Genomic DNA, 16,001 nt, shown 5'->3' on the forward strand with positions numbered 1-16,001 from the left:
TTACCCATCCTCCCGAACACAGGGAACCCTTCAATTATCATCAACCTTACCCATCCTCCCGACCACAGGGAACCCTTCAATTATCATCAACCTTACCCATCCTCCCGAACACAGGGAACCCTTCAATTATCATCAACCTTACCCATCCTCCCGACCACAGGGAACCCTTCAATTATCATCAACCTTACCCAACCTCCCAACCACAGGGAACCCTTCAATTATCATCAACCTTACCCATCCTCCCAACCACAGGGAACCCTTCAATTATCACCAACCTTACCCAACCTCCACCACAGGGAACCCTTCAATTATCATCAACCTTACCCATCCTCCCGACCACAAGGAACCCTTCAATTATCATCAACCTTACCCATCCTCCCGACCACAGGGAACCCTTCAATTATCATCAACCTTACCCATCCTCCCGACCACAGGGAACCCTTCAATTATCATCAACCTTACCCAACCTCCCTACCACAGGGAACCCTTCAATTATCATCAACCTTACCCATCCTCCCGAACACAGGGAACCCTTCAATTATCATCAACCTTACCCATCCTCCCAACCACAGGGAACCCTTCAATTATCATCAACCTTACCCAACCTCCAGCACAGGGAACCCTTCAATTATCATCAACCTTACCCATCCTCCCAACCACAGGGAACCCTTCAATTATCATCAACCTCCCGACCACAGGGAACCGTTCAATTATCATCAACCTTATCCATCCTCCTGACCACAGGGAACCCTTCAATTATCATCAACCTTACCCATCCTCCCGACCACAGGGAACCCTTCAATTATCATCAACCTTACCCATCCTCCCGAACACAGGGAACCCTTCAATTATCATCAACCTTACCCATCCTCCCGACCACAGGGAACCCTTCAATTATCATCAACCTTACCCAACCTCCCAACCACAGGGAACCCTTCAATTATCATCAACCTTACCCATCCTCCCAACCACAGGGAACCTTTCAATTATCACCAACCTTACCCAACCTCCACCACAGGGAACCCTTCAATTATCATCAACCTTACCCATCCTCCCGACCACAAGGAACCCTTCAATTATCATCAACCTTACCCATCCTCCCGACCACAGGGAACCCTTCAATTATCATCAACCTTACCCATCCTCCCGACCACAGGGAACCCTTCAATTATCATCAACCTTACCCAACCTCCCGACCACAGGGAACCCTTCAATTATCATCAACCTTACCCAACCTCCCTACCACAGGGAACCCTTCAATTATCATCAACCTTACCCATCCTCCCGACCACAGGGAACCCTTCAATTATCATCAACCTTACCCATCCTCCCAACCACAGGGAACCCTTCAATTATCATCAACTTTACTAACCTCCCGAACACAGGGAACCCTTCAATTATCATCAACTTTACTAACCTCCCGAACACAGGGAACCCTTCAATTATCATCAACCTTACCCATCCTCCCAACCACAGGGAACCCTTCAATTATCATCAACCTTACCCATCCTCCCAACCACAGGGAACCCTTCAATTATCATCAACCTTACCCATCCTCCCAACCACAGGGAACCCTTCAATTATCATCAACCTTACCCAACCTCCCGACCACAGGGAACCCTTCAATTATCATCAACCTTACCCAACCTCCCTACCACAGGGAACCCTTCAATTATCATCAATCTTACCCATCCTCCCGACCACAGGGAACCCTTCAATTATCATCAACCTTACCCATCCTCTCAACCACAGGGAACCCTTCAATTATCATCAACTTTACTAACCTCCCGAACACAGGGAACCCTTCAATTATCATCAACCTTACCCAACCTCCCTACCACAGGGAACCCTTCAATTATCATCAACCTTACCCATCCTCCCGACCACAGGGAACCCTTCAATTATCATCAACCTTACCCATCCTCCCAACCACAGGGAACCCTTCAATTATCATCAACTTTACTAACCTCCCGAACACAGGGAACCCTTCAATTATCATCAACCTTACCCATCCTCCCAACCACAGGGAACCCTTCAATTATCATCAACCTTACCCATCCTCCCAACCACAGGGAACCCTTCAATTATCATCAACCTTACCCAACCTCCCGACCACAGGGAACCCTTCAATTATCATCAACCTTACCCAACCTCCCTACCACAGGGAACCCTTCAATTATCATCAATCTTACCCATCCTCCCGACCACAGGGAACCCTTCAATTATCATCAACCTTACCCATCCTCTCAACCACAGGGAACCCTTCAATTATCATCAACTTTACTAACCTCCCGAACACAGGGAACCCTTCAATTATCATCAACCTTACCCATCCTCCCAACCACAGGGAACCCTTCAATTATCATCAACCTTACCCAACCTCCCTACCACAGGGAACCCTTCAATTATCATCAACCTTACCCATCCTCCCGACCACAGGGAACCCTTCAATTATCATCAACCTTACCCATCCTCCCAACCACAGGGAACCCTTCAATTATCATCAACCTTACCCATCCTCCCAAACACAGGGAACCCTTCAATTATCATCAACCTTACCCATCCTCCCTACCACAGGGAACCCTTCAATTAATTAATTCATAGCTTAAGCTGTAAGCTATGAATAAGCACTAAAGTTTGGTTTGAAACGCGTCAGCTTTTTACCCCTTCTGCTGTGGCATGCTTTTTGTGTGTTTTTTGATTTTACAATAAAAGCAATTTATTTTTGGAGTGCGGCTGTCCAGAAAGTGCATTGCCAGCACCCGTGGCTTTGGATCAGGTGAGGAGACTTTCTGATTAGTATCCTAGAGCGGTGATTTCTCTTTTTCACCTAAATCATGGGTGCTTAACCTGTGGCCTACAGCTGTTGCGGAACTACAAGTTTAATGAGGCATTGCGAGGCCGACAGTTACAAGCACGACTCCAAAAGGCAGAGACATGATGGGCCTTGCAGTTCCGCAACAGCTGGAGGTATGAGCACCCATGCCTTAAATCAAGAGGCCCCTTACATTGATGGTCAATGGGAGAAGTGCCCCTTTCGTTTGGTGATCAGTTGGAATTGTGTTATCTTGGCCAATCAATATGGCTGAAGATCTGGAACCCAAAAGAAGACCAGGAGAAGGTCAGAGATTTTTATCAGTCATTGGTCCCATGCCACTGACCCTTCTGAGTGAAGTTGGTGCTGGAACTTTACAGGCCCTGAATCTGATGCTGCTCTTGGGACCCCAAGCAATATCTGGAGGATCCCTGGTAGAGAAGGGCTGGTATAGACTGAGGATTCCACATGTCACGGGGGTTGTTATAAAATATAAAATTATTTATTGATAGCAATATCAGGAAAGAAGACAACATGTTTCAGGGGTTATAAGAACTCTCTTCATCAGGGCTGGACCTGGAAATGCTGGAAATGTGACTTTGGTGTGGCCCATGTAGACCCCCCGTGTCTATACACACACACCGTCCAATCCGGTGTCGCCCATCATTGCCATGAATTATGTTTTACATTCCTAACTTCTGTTCTGTCATTGACCAACATTTCCTGCTGCCTGTGGTCCCTCTGCTAGTCAAGCTGTCCAATTACAGCAATCACTCCACTAATCATGGACAATGAAGGTATGATGGCTCAGGTCAGGTGGGTTAATAGATACCAATCAGGGAGACTCCTCAGCCGCCGGGCTCCGGGGGCCACAATCCTCCATTCTGAAGAGCCATCCACTCCTGGAACATAAAAGTGAAATGCTAATGATGGCGTTCTGACAGCTCCAATCCGGCTCGGAAGAACGCCGGCATTTTACCGTCTGTAATGTTTGTTAATGAGTTTCTTAACAGCTTAAGCACTCTATTCTACATAATAGTGATTTTTAGATTATGATCATTTCATGAGTACCGGCTACAGTTTAATAATGAGCCGAGTATTAGCAGAATTCCACCAGCTTATGTTTATTAATAAGACATACTGTGGGGGAGGGGAGGGGGTCTGAAAAATCGAATTCAAAGCACTAAAGGGGGAAATGTTGTCATATACCCATGTCGGGGCCCCTGTATGTCTTACCAGGGCCCCTGAGGCTTTTACCAGGGCCTCAGTACACTGAGAAGGAGCTTGTCTATGGTTTGATGTGGCCACAACGATGGGTACAGTAGTACAGGACTTGGGGAAGACGGTCACCCAACCCCCTCTAATGTTCATCTGTCTACTGACCACACGTGGCTTCTCCAGAATCGGGATCACAAACTCTTCTCTCCTCCACTCATCTAACCATTGGGAAAGCCTACGGGCAAAGCTAGCACAGATGTTTCTGAACTCCCCTCCCCATGAATCCTCCTCTCCTCTTTTTCTCTTCTCCAGTTCTATCTCTCTCATTCTCCTCTCTTCCCCTCTCCAGTTCTCTCCTCTCTTCCCCTCTCCTCCTCTCTTCTTCTATATTTTACTCTCCTCTTCTCTCTTCTCCCTTTTCTCTTCTCCTCTCCTCTCTCTCTCTCTCTCCTCTCTCCCTCCTCTCCTCCTTCGTCTCCTCTCTTCCTCTCTCCAATTCTCTCCTCTCCTCTCTTCCTCTCTCCTTCTCTCTTCCCCTCCCCGTGTCTATATTTTACTCTCCTATCCTCTCTTCTCCTCCTTTTTCTCTTCTCTTTCTCTCTCTTCTCATCTCCCCTCTCCTCCCTTTTCTCTTCTCTCTCTCTCCTCCTTTCTCTCCTCTCCTCCCCTCTCCTCCTTTCTCTCCTCTCCTCCCCTACTCTCCTTCTGTCTCTCCTCTCCTTCTTTTCTCTCCTCTCTCCTCCTTTCTCTCCTCTCCTCCCCTCTCCTTGTTTTCTCTCCCCTCCCCTCTCTTCCTCTCCTCTCTCCTCCTTTCTCTCCTCTCCTCCTTTTCTCCCCTCTCTTCCTCTCCTCTCCCCTCTCGTCCTCTCCTCTCCTCTCCTCCCTTCTCTCCTCTCTCCTCTTTTCTCTCCTGTCCTTTCCTCTCCTTTCCTCTCCTCTCTTCTCTTTTCTCCTCTCCTCTCCCCTCCCCCGTCTCTCTTTGTCACATGCCCTCAGCCATCCATAGAGATGTGAATTTGGGATAAATAAATGAGTTTGTAGGGCTGAATGGTTCAGACAAGCTGTGCGGCGCTCGTATATCTCAGAGCTGCGGCTGCCCCAAGGAAATGAAATGTTGTTTTAGAGACCTGAGAGATGGATCTTCTCCGCACTTCTGTGTCTGTTTTACAGACGATTGTGTTCTGCAGAACAATAATGTGTCCAAACCGATCCAAATTCCAAACCGTTACCGGCACAATAGTGCCTGGTGTCTATGGCTTGTGTATTGCTTGTGTATGGCTTGTGTGTATGGCTTGGGTATGGCGTGTGTATGGTGTGTGTGTGGCTTGGGTATGGTATGTGTATGGTGTGTGTGTGGTGTGTGTGTGGCTTGGGTATGGTGTGTGTATGGCTTGGGTATGGCTTGGGTATGGTGTGTATGGCTTGGGTATGGTGTGTGTATGGCGTGTGTATGGCATGTGTATGGCTTGTGTATGGCTTGGGTATGGTGTGTGTATGGTGTGTGTATGGCGTGTGTATGGCTTGGGTATGGCTTGTGTATGGCTTGGGTATGGTATGGGTATGGCTTGTGTATGGCTTGGGTATGGTATGTGTATGGCTTGGGTATGGCTTGTGTATGGCGTGTGTGTGGCTTGGGTATGGCGTGTGTATGGTGTGTGGCTTGGGTATGGTGTGTGTATGGCGTGTGTATGGCATGTGTATGGCGTGTGTGTATGGCTTGTGTATGGCTTGGGTATGGCGTGTGTATGGCTTGGGTATGGCTTGGATCTCAAAGCCTTGGAGGGAAAATTCTGATTGTAGCACCTGTTGGCTGTAGTTATTCATGGATAAGTTGAATTCTCTGCATGCCCCGGGTCACGCTTTCTCCAAACTGCCATCATTAAATATTCGGCACATTTCTAATAAAACCATCAATAATCTTCATGTCAGGATGTGCTGGCCGGGGGGGAAATTGTCCTTTTGGTTTGTCTTTAGTTATTGGTAAGAGAACAGGGGCGGCCCATTGATGATGTTGGTGGATTATCACCTGGAGATTCTCCTGCCACCATTAAATTCTGAGAGTCCATAGAGCTTGGATAAGGTCAGTGTACTAAACTGCCTTCCTTGGGCCATATATAGTAAGGAAGGGATATTAGGGGGTCACAACACCCCCCCCCCCCCATGCGGAGAGGGGTACTAGGGAGTTACAACAATTCCTGGGGAAAATTTACTTGAGGGTCACAATACCCTGTGACAGGGGTACTAGAGTGTTGAACAACATTATGGGGAAGGGATTCTAGGGGGGTCACAACAACTCCTAGGGAAAGTGGTGCTAGGAGGTCATAACAGCTCCTATGGGTGGGGTACCAGGGTGTTGAACAACCCCCCCAGGAAAGGGGTACTAGCGGGTCACAACAACCCCCTGGGGAAGGTGTACTATGGTGTCAAACCTCCCCCTGGGGGAAGGGTACTAAGGAGTCAAAACAACCCCCCCTCCCTGGAGAGAGGTACTAAGTGGTCAGAAAAAAAACCCCTCCCTGGAGAGGTGTACTAAGGGGTCAGAACAACCCCCCCTCCCTGGAGAGGTGTACTAAGGGGTCAGAACAAACCCCCTCCCTGGAGAGGGGTACTTAGGGGTCATAACAACCCCCCTCTCTGGAGAGGGGTACTAAGAGGGTCAGAACAACCCCCTCCCTTGAGAGGGTTACTAAGGGGTCAGAACCGAACCCCCTCCCTGGAGAGGGGTACTAAGGGGTCAGAACAACCCCCCTCCCATCAACCACGACAGCTTATCTGACAGTCCAGCCGACAGGACCTGATCCATTCCATTTCCCAGAATAACGAGACCGACAAGCTCTGTTACTGGTTTCAAAATGTATGAATGAATCTTTAATGATACACTCTCAGCTTTTTATGCAGTTACAGGCATGTTACAGTAATCAAAGGAACAAAGACACACTCCACCCACACATCACACAATGGGGCTTCAATCACATTCTTTTAGATAATGACATTCAGGTGAGTTAATTACTACTCATTACCCAGACGGTCTGGCTCTGCGACAAGTTCCCCTCACCTGTTACACAAAACACATTCCTTTACTAAACATAATTGACATGCTAATTCCCGACCCCTGAAAGGAGACATCTGACCTTTCAGACTTAATTAGTACAATGGACACAGAATGTAATCACAGCAAGATACTTTAACATCCCATAATAGCCAGCCAGGCTGACTCTCAGTTTCAATCCACATCACCACAGTAGCAGACTTAGTTAGCATCTCAACAGTTTAAGCATTGAAGCAGACACTCTTATTGACCTGTTGTGGGTCAGCATGAAATCAAACTGTAATATTCCAAGATATCCTGCAAAACATGAATTATCATTTATCAGTCACCCTATGCCCAAAAGGGGCACAGGGTGACCCTAGACCCAAGAGTCATTAGTGAAGCTGGCACAGGAGTACCCCACATCCTTCAAAGGTCTTTGGGTCTCACGGACCATTCCGTTACAGGTACTAAGGGGTCAGAACAACCGCCCCTCCCTGGAGAGGGGTACTAAGGGGTCAGAACAACCCCCCCTCCCTGGAGAGGGGTACTAAGGGGTCAGAACAACCCCCCTCTCTGGAGAGGGGTACTAAGGGGTCAGAACAACCCCCCCTCTCTGGAGAGGGGTACTAAGGGGTCAGAACAACCCCCTCTCTGGAGAGGGGTACTAAGGGGTCAGAACAACCCCCCTCTCTGGAGAGGGGTACTAAGGGGTCAGGACAACCCCCCCTCTCTAGGGAGGGGTACTAGGGTGTCAGAACAACCCCCCTCCCTGGAGAGGGGTACTAAGGGGTCAGAACAACCCCCCCTCTCTGGAGAGGGGTACTAAGGGGTCAGAACAACCCCCCTCGCTGGAGAGGGGTATTAAGGGGTCAGAACAACCCCCCTCTCTGGAGAGGGGTACTAAGGGGTCAGAACAACCCCCCTCTCTAGGGAGGGGTACTAGGGTGTCAGAGCTACCCCCCTCCCTGAAAGGGGTACTAAGGGGTCAGAACAACCCCCCCTACCTGGAGAGGGGTACTAGAGGGCAGAACAACCCCCCCTCTCTAGGGAGGGGTACTAGGGTGTCAGAGCAAACCCCCTCCCTGGAGAGGGGTACTAGGGGGTCAGAACAACCCCCCCTCTCTAGGGAGGGGTACTAGGGTGTCAGAGCAACCCCCCTCCCTGAAAGGGGTACTAAGGGGTCAGAACAACCCCCCCTACCTGGAGAGGAGTACTAAGGGGTCAGAACAACCCCCCCTCTCTAGGGAGGGGTACTAGGGTGTCAGAGCAACCCCCCTCCCTGGAGAGGGGTACTAGGGGGTTGAAGGAGGATTCTGATTCCAGGACGGGGACATTGGGTGGGAGGGGTGGATGTCATATGGAAGATCTGCCTATTAGCGGTGAGTCTCGGTGTCACACTCCGGTGATTTGTCACCCAAGTCTTCTAATCACAACTTGTCCTGGTGGAGAGAAATCTGAAATATTCTTTCTGTTCAGGAATATTTTAATACTGAAACGTCCAATAAGCCTCCGCCGTGCGACCTCCTGTTCCAGTCTGTGCCATGAGAGAGCGGCGCAGGCGGAGGGACGGGGGGGGGGGGGCGCTGCCTCCGCTTGCTGCAAAGATAGAAATTCAGTTCAAATATTTGGTCCATTATGTTAAAGCGTGATTTTACATTTAATGTTCGGAGCCTTGAACTGCGAGAAGAGAAAACGCCATGAATCCTCAGATGTTGGAAGGATCACAGCTTCCTAGTTATATACAAAAACATTTCCGCCAATAACCTACAAGAGCGGCAAGGACACAAACGCCTCATTCTTCACTCGACTTAATCACAGCAAATACCCCGAGCCTGGAAGAGGCGGCTGAACGCTGCCGCATACAAGGAACCAATCCTCCTAATGCCAGCCAGAAGCCGCAATGCACTCCTTTCACTCTTAGATTGCAAGCTCTTTGGTCCAGGGTTATTGTCTCGCTTTGTACAAGGCAGCAGACCTTGTGTCTGGAGGGATAGAAATCACAATAATAATAATAATGACACACGCAGGAACCTGGAGATGCGCAGAGAAAAGCGCACGTAAATCCCGTCCGTCCGTCCATTGCCATCAATTGATGATCCTTTTTTTTGTGGTCGCTGATGAGATCATCCGTGGTTTTCTCATGGGGAAGTGAAAGCAGATTAACCATTAAAATTCTTACCAGGATCAATTAAACAACACACAAGATCCCCTGACATGGTCTGTGGGACGACATAGAAAATCTGGGAACTGAACCCCATTACTGCAGGACTAACATTCTCACCCCCTAATATGAAGATAGGGATACATTTCAGGTTCGCAGCAACCATAGATTTACATCAAATCTTACAGGGATGGAGCCGGGTCCTAGAGGGTATCACCGTCCGGTTTGGGCCCTAGTGATTGAGCCGGGTCCTAGAGGGTATCACCATCCTGTTTGAGCTCTAGGGATGGAGCCGGGTCCTAGAGGGTTTCACCATCCGGTTTGAGCTCTAGGGATGGAGCTGGGTCCTAGAGGGTTTCACCATCCGGTTTGAGCCCTAGTGAAAGAGCTGGGTCCTTGAGGGTATCACCATCCGGTTTGGGCCCCAGTGATGTAGCCGGGTCCTAGAGGCTATTACTGTACGGTTTGGACCCTAGTGATGGAGCCAGGTCCTAGAGGGTATCTCCATTCTGTTTGAGCTCTAGGAATGGAGCCGGGTCCTAGAGGGTATCACCATCCGGTTTGGGCCCTGTAACGGAATGACCCGGGACACCCAAAGACTTTGTGAGGATGGGGGATACTCCTGTGTCAGCGTCACTGATAACTCTTGGGTCTGAGTCCACTCTGTGCCCTTTGGGCATGGAGTGGCAAGTGAATCATAATTCATGGATTACATGAGATGGGACATCACTGATAGTTCGTATTGCAGGCTTTTGAGATACTGCAGGATGTTGGCCCAACCAGTCAATAGTGACTCATTTCTAGTGACATGCTAATTGCATCAGGGCTTGGAAGACAGTCCATTGTCCTTGTATAAAGGTGTTGTAACGGACAGGTGTTAATCCCAGGTCTGCTCCCAGACCTATAATTATGCATACTAAATACTGTTTACGTGTGAAATGTACTTGTGGAGACGGAGTAGGTGAAGGTGTTTTGTTGTTGATTAAGGAATGTTTAGTAATTAGCCTTAGTGTGCGATTAGGGGGGTGGAGATCTCATTGTTGCTTTAATGCCTGATACTGTATATAAGACTGAGAAGAAACCATTAAAGTGTCATTACATTTGGAACAAGCACAGAGCTGCGTGTCTCGTCTTGATTCTGGGAAATTGATATGGATCGGTCCTGTCGGTTGGAGTGTCGATAAGCTGTCGTGACTGGGATGGAAGGTCGTAAACGGTGGTGACCGTTACAGGCCCTAGTGATGGAGCCTGGTCCTAGAGGGTATCACCGTTCTGTTTGAGCCGGATGTGTGCCTGACTTAGGCACTAGTGATGGAGCCGGGTCCTAGAGGGTATCACCGTCCTATTTGAGCTCTAGGGATGGAGCCGGGTCCTAGAGGGTTTCACCATCCAGTTTGGGCCCTAGTGATAGAGCCGGGTCCTAAAGGATATCACCATCCAGTTTGAGCTCTAGAGATGGAACCGGGTCCTAGAGGGTATTACCGTCCGGTTTGAGCTCCGGAGGGGTCGGTATGTCTCCGGAGGGGTCGGTATCCTTCCAGAGGGGTATGTCTCCGGAGGGGTCGGTATCCCTCCAGAGGGGTATGTCTCCGGAGGGGTCGGTATCCCTCCAGAGGGGTATGCCTCTGGAGGGGTCGGTATCCCTCCAGAGGGGTATGTCTCCGGAGGGGTCGGTATCCCTCCAGAGGGGTATGTCTCCGGAGGGGTCGGTATCCCTCCAGAGGGGTATGCCTCTGGAGGGGTCGGTATCCCTCCAGAGGGGTATGTCTCCGGAGGGGTATGTCTCTGGAGGGGTCAGTATCCCTCCAGAGGGGTATGTCTCTGGAGGGGTCGGTATCCCTCCAGAGGGGTATGTCTCCGGAGGGGTATGTCTCCGGAGGGGTCGGTATCCCTCCAGAGGGGTATGTCTCCGGAGGGGTCGGTATCCCTCCAGAGGGGTATGTCTCCGGAGGGGTCGGTATCCCTCCAGAGGGGTATGTCTCCGGAGGGGTCGGTATCCCTCCAGAGGGGTATGTCTCTGGAGGGGTATGTCTCCGGAGGGGTCGGTATCCCTCCAGAGGGGTATGTCTCCGGAGGGGTCATGTGCAAAGTTAGATGAGTATTATTAGTATCTGCGAATTCTAGTTCTGTATTTCTGCTTCTCCTCCTAGAAATCGAATATTTCCCTGAAAATCTGCCGGAGGTTCTGTAAAGCGCCATTTCCCCGGATTAATCCCTCCACCTCTGTGGAGTCTCCTCTGAGCCGTATAGACTGCGAATTTCCAGGAGGACGCAGAGATTGCGATAAGCTCTCTCTCTATTCCCTTCTTCCCTGAAGAGATAAATGTTGTCATTTACGGACAGATTCTTCAACGTGTTTGATCCCAATATCCAGATGCTGTACGAGGAGAAAACAAATCATTGACTCGGCTGCCGATTCCCAGGAGACTTTGTGGTTTACAATCACTTCATAAAGCCGAGTGTTCAAACAGAAAGAAATGGATCCCACTAATTGTTTACATGTGGTGAGGATTCGATGCTTTGTCCTTCAGCTTCCTGTAGACATTCGCTCTACACAGAGTGTCAGATCCCCACCCACAACCCACCACCCATCACCCACCACCCACAACCCATCACCTACAACCCACAACCCATCACCTACCACCCACCACCCACCACCCATCACCCACAACCCACCACCCACAACCCATCACCCACAACCCATCACCTACAACCCACAACCCATCACCTACCACCCACCACCCACAACCCACCACCCACCACCCACCACCCATCACCCACAACCCATCACCCACCACCCACAACCCACCACCCATCACCCACAACCCACCACCCACAACCCATCACCCACAACCCATCACCTACCACCCACCACCCATCACCCACCACCCATCACCCACCACCCATCACCCACAACCCATCACCCACCACCCATCACCCATCACCACCACCATCACCCACAACCCACCACCCACAACCCACCACCTACCACCCACAACCCATCACCCACCACCTATCACCCACCACCCATCACCCACCACCCATCACCCATCACCCACCACCCATCACCTACCACCCACCACCCATCACCCACCACCCATCACCCACCACCCATCACCTACCACCCATCACCCACCACCCACCACCCATCACCCACCACCCATCACCCACCACCCACCACCCATCACCCACAACCCACCACCCACAACCCACCACCCACAACCCACCACCCACAACCCATCACCCACAACCCATCACCTACCACCCACCACCCACCACCCATCACCCACAACCCATCACCTACCACCCACCACCCATCACCCACCACCCATCACCCACAACCCACAACCCATCACCCACAACCCACCACCCACAACCCATCACCCACCACCCATCACCCACCACCCACAACCCACCACCCACCACCCACAACCCATCACCCACCACCCACAACCCATCACCCACAACCCATCACCCACCACCCACAACCCATCACCCATCACCTACCACCCACAACCCATCACCCACCACCCATCACCACCACCCACAACCCACCACCTACCACCCACAACCCATCACCCATCACCCACCACCCACAACCCACCACCCATCACCCACAACCCACCACCCACAACCCATCACCCACAACCCACCACCTACCACCCACAACCCATCATCCACCACCCATCACCCACAACCCATCACCTACCACCCACAACCCATCACCCACCACCCATCACCCCCCACCCATCACCCACCACCCACAACCCACCACCCACAACCCACCACCTACCACCCACAACCCATCACCCACCACCCACAACCCATCACCCACCACCCACAACCCACCGCCCATCACCTACAACCCACAACCCATCACCCACAACCCATCACCCACAACCCATCACCCACAACCCACAACCCATCACCCACCACCCACAACCCATCACCCACAACCCACCACCTACCACCCACAACCCATCACCCACAACCCACCACCTACCACCCACAACCAATCACCCACAACCCATCACCCACAACCCACCACCCATCACCCACCACCCATCACCCACCACCCACCACCCATCACCCACCACCCACAACCCATCACCCACAACCCACCACCTACCACCCACAACCCACCACCCATCACCCACAACCCACCACCTACCACCCACAACCCACCACCTACAACCCATCACCCACCACCCACCACCCACAACCCATCACCCACAACCCACCACCCACCACCCATGAATTAAGTGGGCAATGTAAAACATCACATCCATTTTATCATTGTATTCTACAAGCCCTATAACAGTTTATTCTGGGGGCCCCTCAGAACCACAGCTATGCACCTGATAGGAAGTGGGGTCTCCATATAAATGGCCTTCTGAGCATGTGCAGTTGGAGAAACAACAGCCAGATGCCTCCCTCATGCTCAATAGGAGGGGCTCTAATGTACTTTGAGGGGGGCTCATTGAATGGGGGGGGGGTGCAGCTGGACATACCCAGAAGCCCCACAAACACAGACAAATGAAATGACAGAGATGCAGAGAAAAGGCTTTCCCTGCTGATAGGAATAGAAGGCCCCTTGGGCAGGAATGTTCCTTTTCTATGACAGGTTTACTTTAAGAAAAATCAGTGTTATCATTTCTACTTGTAGCTGAACGTGCTTTATTGGGCTTTTCTGAGAAATGATCGATATGAAGATTTACTTGTATGGAGACTAGGACAGAATGAAGGTGCATTGTCTGCAATGAAGGAACCAGCAGAGCGATTCGGATCAATAAACATAATTCTAGGAATCTTCCGTCTACAACTTCGTTTTATGCCACCTTCTCTGCTATTACTGCCTTTGCTGTTTAAATAATGCCAAGGTGACATTGTACAAGGCCTCCTGCATGATCATTCATTGTCCTAACCTCCAACGTCTTCTTTTCCCAGGTCTCATTGTCCTGACCCTCGCGGTTTGCTGGATGCCCAACCAAGCCCTTCGCATTATGGCGGCAAGCACACCAAAGCAGGAATGGTCGCTCTCCTACCTCCGGATCTACATGACATTGCTCCCAATTGCCGACACCTTCTTCTACCTCAGCTCGGTGGTGAACCCCCTCTTATATAACATCTCTTCAAAGCAGTTCCGACAAGTTTTTCTGCAAGTCCTTCGCTGTCGCCTTACTCTGGAACATGCAAACAAAGAGCGGCTCCGGAGAGTCCACCTAAACTCCGCTGCCAGCAGCACCAACTATAAGCGCCCATTAATGTCTTTAAATCGTAACCACTCCTCGAGGTTTACCGAGAAACATTCCTTCAGTACTTTTCAGAGTGAGCCTGAGAAGAGGCCGAACACTCGGAAATCTCAGGAGCTTCTCATGGACATAAAACCAAAGACATCCGTTAGAAATGGCCTGTGTGAGAGTGAGATCTGAGCCCAGCTGTGTTATTAACAGAACATTTTCTATATATATAATGGCAGCAGAACAAAAATCAGTGAGGTCTTTGAAAGCAGAACATGTTATCTAGAAAAATACAGAAGAGAACAAGCTACAGGAGATATATGGGGGCAAGAAAACCAGAAAATACAGCAGAACGCCATGTTGAAAAAATGTAGAGGAGGACACAATGTAAAGGGAACATAGAGGAGGACTCGATGTAAAGGGAACATAGAGGAGGACACAATGTAAAGGAAACATAGAGGAGGACACGATGTAAAGGGAACATAGAGGAGGACACAATGTAAAGGGAACATAGAGGAGGACACGATGTAAAGGGAACATAGAGGAGGACACAATGTAAAGGGAACATAGAGGAGGACACGATGTAAAGGGAACATAGAGGAGGACACAATGTAAAGGGAACATAGAGGAGGACACAATGTAAAGGGAACATAGACGAGGACACGATGTAGAGGGAACATAGAGGAGGACACAATGTAAAGGGAACATAGACGAGGACACGATGTAGAGGGAACATAGAGGAGGACACAATGTAAAGGGAACATAGACGAGGACACGATGTAGAGGGAACATAGAGGAGGACACAATGTAAAGGGAACATAGACGAGGACACGATGTAGAGGGAACATAGAGGAGGACACAATGTAAAGGGAACATAGAGGAGGACACAATGTAAAGGGAACATAGAGGAGGACACAATGTAAAGGGAACATAGAGGAGGACACAATGTAAAGGGAACATAGATGAGGACACGATGTAGAGGGAACATAGAGGAGGACACGATGTAAAGGGAACATAGAGGAGGACACAATGTAAAGGGAACATAGAGGAGAACACGATGTAAAGGGAACATAGAGGAGGACTCAATGTAAAGGGAACATAGAGGAGGACACAATGTAAAGGGAACATAGAGAAGGACACAATGTAAAGGGAACATAGAGGAGGACACAATGTAAAGGGAACATAGAGGAGGACTCAATGTAAAGGGAACATAGAGGAGGACACAATGTAAAGGGAACATAGAGGAGGACACGATGTAAAGGGAACATAGAGGAGGACACAATGTAAAGGGAACATAGAGGAGGACACAATGTAAAGGGAACATAGACGAGGACACAATGTAAAGGGAACATAGACGAGGACACGATGTAGAGGGAACATAGAGGAGGACACAATGTAAAGGAAACATAGAGGAGGACACAATGTAAAGGGAACATAGACGAGGACACGATGTAGAGGGAACATAGAGGAGGACACAATGTAAAGGGAACATAGAGGACATGCTTCTGCCACACTCAGCCCGGGTCTCTCCTTTTA

General features: G+C 50.0%; 1 protein-coding gene across 1 annotated transcript in view; it reads left to right on the plus strand.

The window, feature by feature from the left end:
• GPR39 (G protein-coupled receptor 39) overlaps positions 1 to 15,279 on the plus strand; it is a 140,595-nt gene extending 125,316 nt beyond the window's left edge. Inside the window, exon 2 of the mRNA XM_040358377.1 lies at positions 14,173 to 15,279. Coding sequence (XP_040214311.1) covers positions 14,173 to 14,657 — 485 coding nt within the window. The 3' untranslated portion in view covers positions 14,658 to 15,279. The remainder of the gene's footprint in view (positions 1 to 14,172) is intronic.
• The last annotated feature ends 722 nt before the right edge of the window (positions 15,280 to 16,001 follow it).

Source organism: Rana temporaria, chromosome 6 (assembly GCF_905171775.1).
Source record: "Rana temporaria chromosome 6, aRanTem1.1, whole genome shotgun sequence".
Taxonomy (NCBI): domain Eukaryota; kingdom Metazoa; phylum Chordata; class Amphibia; order Anura; family Ranidae; genus Rana; species Rana temporaria.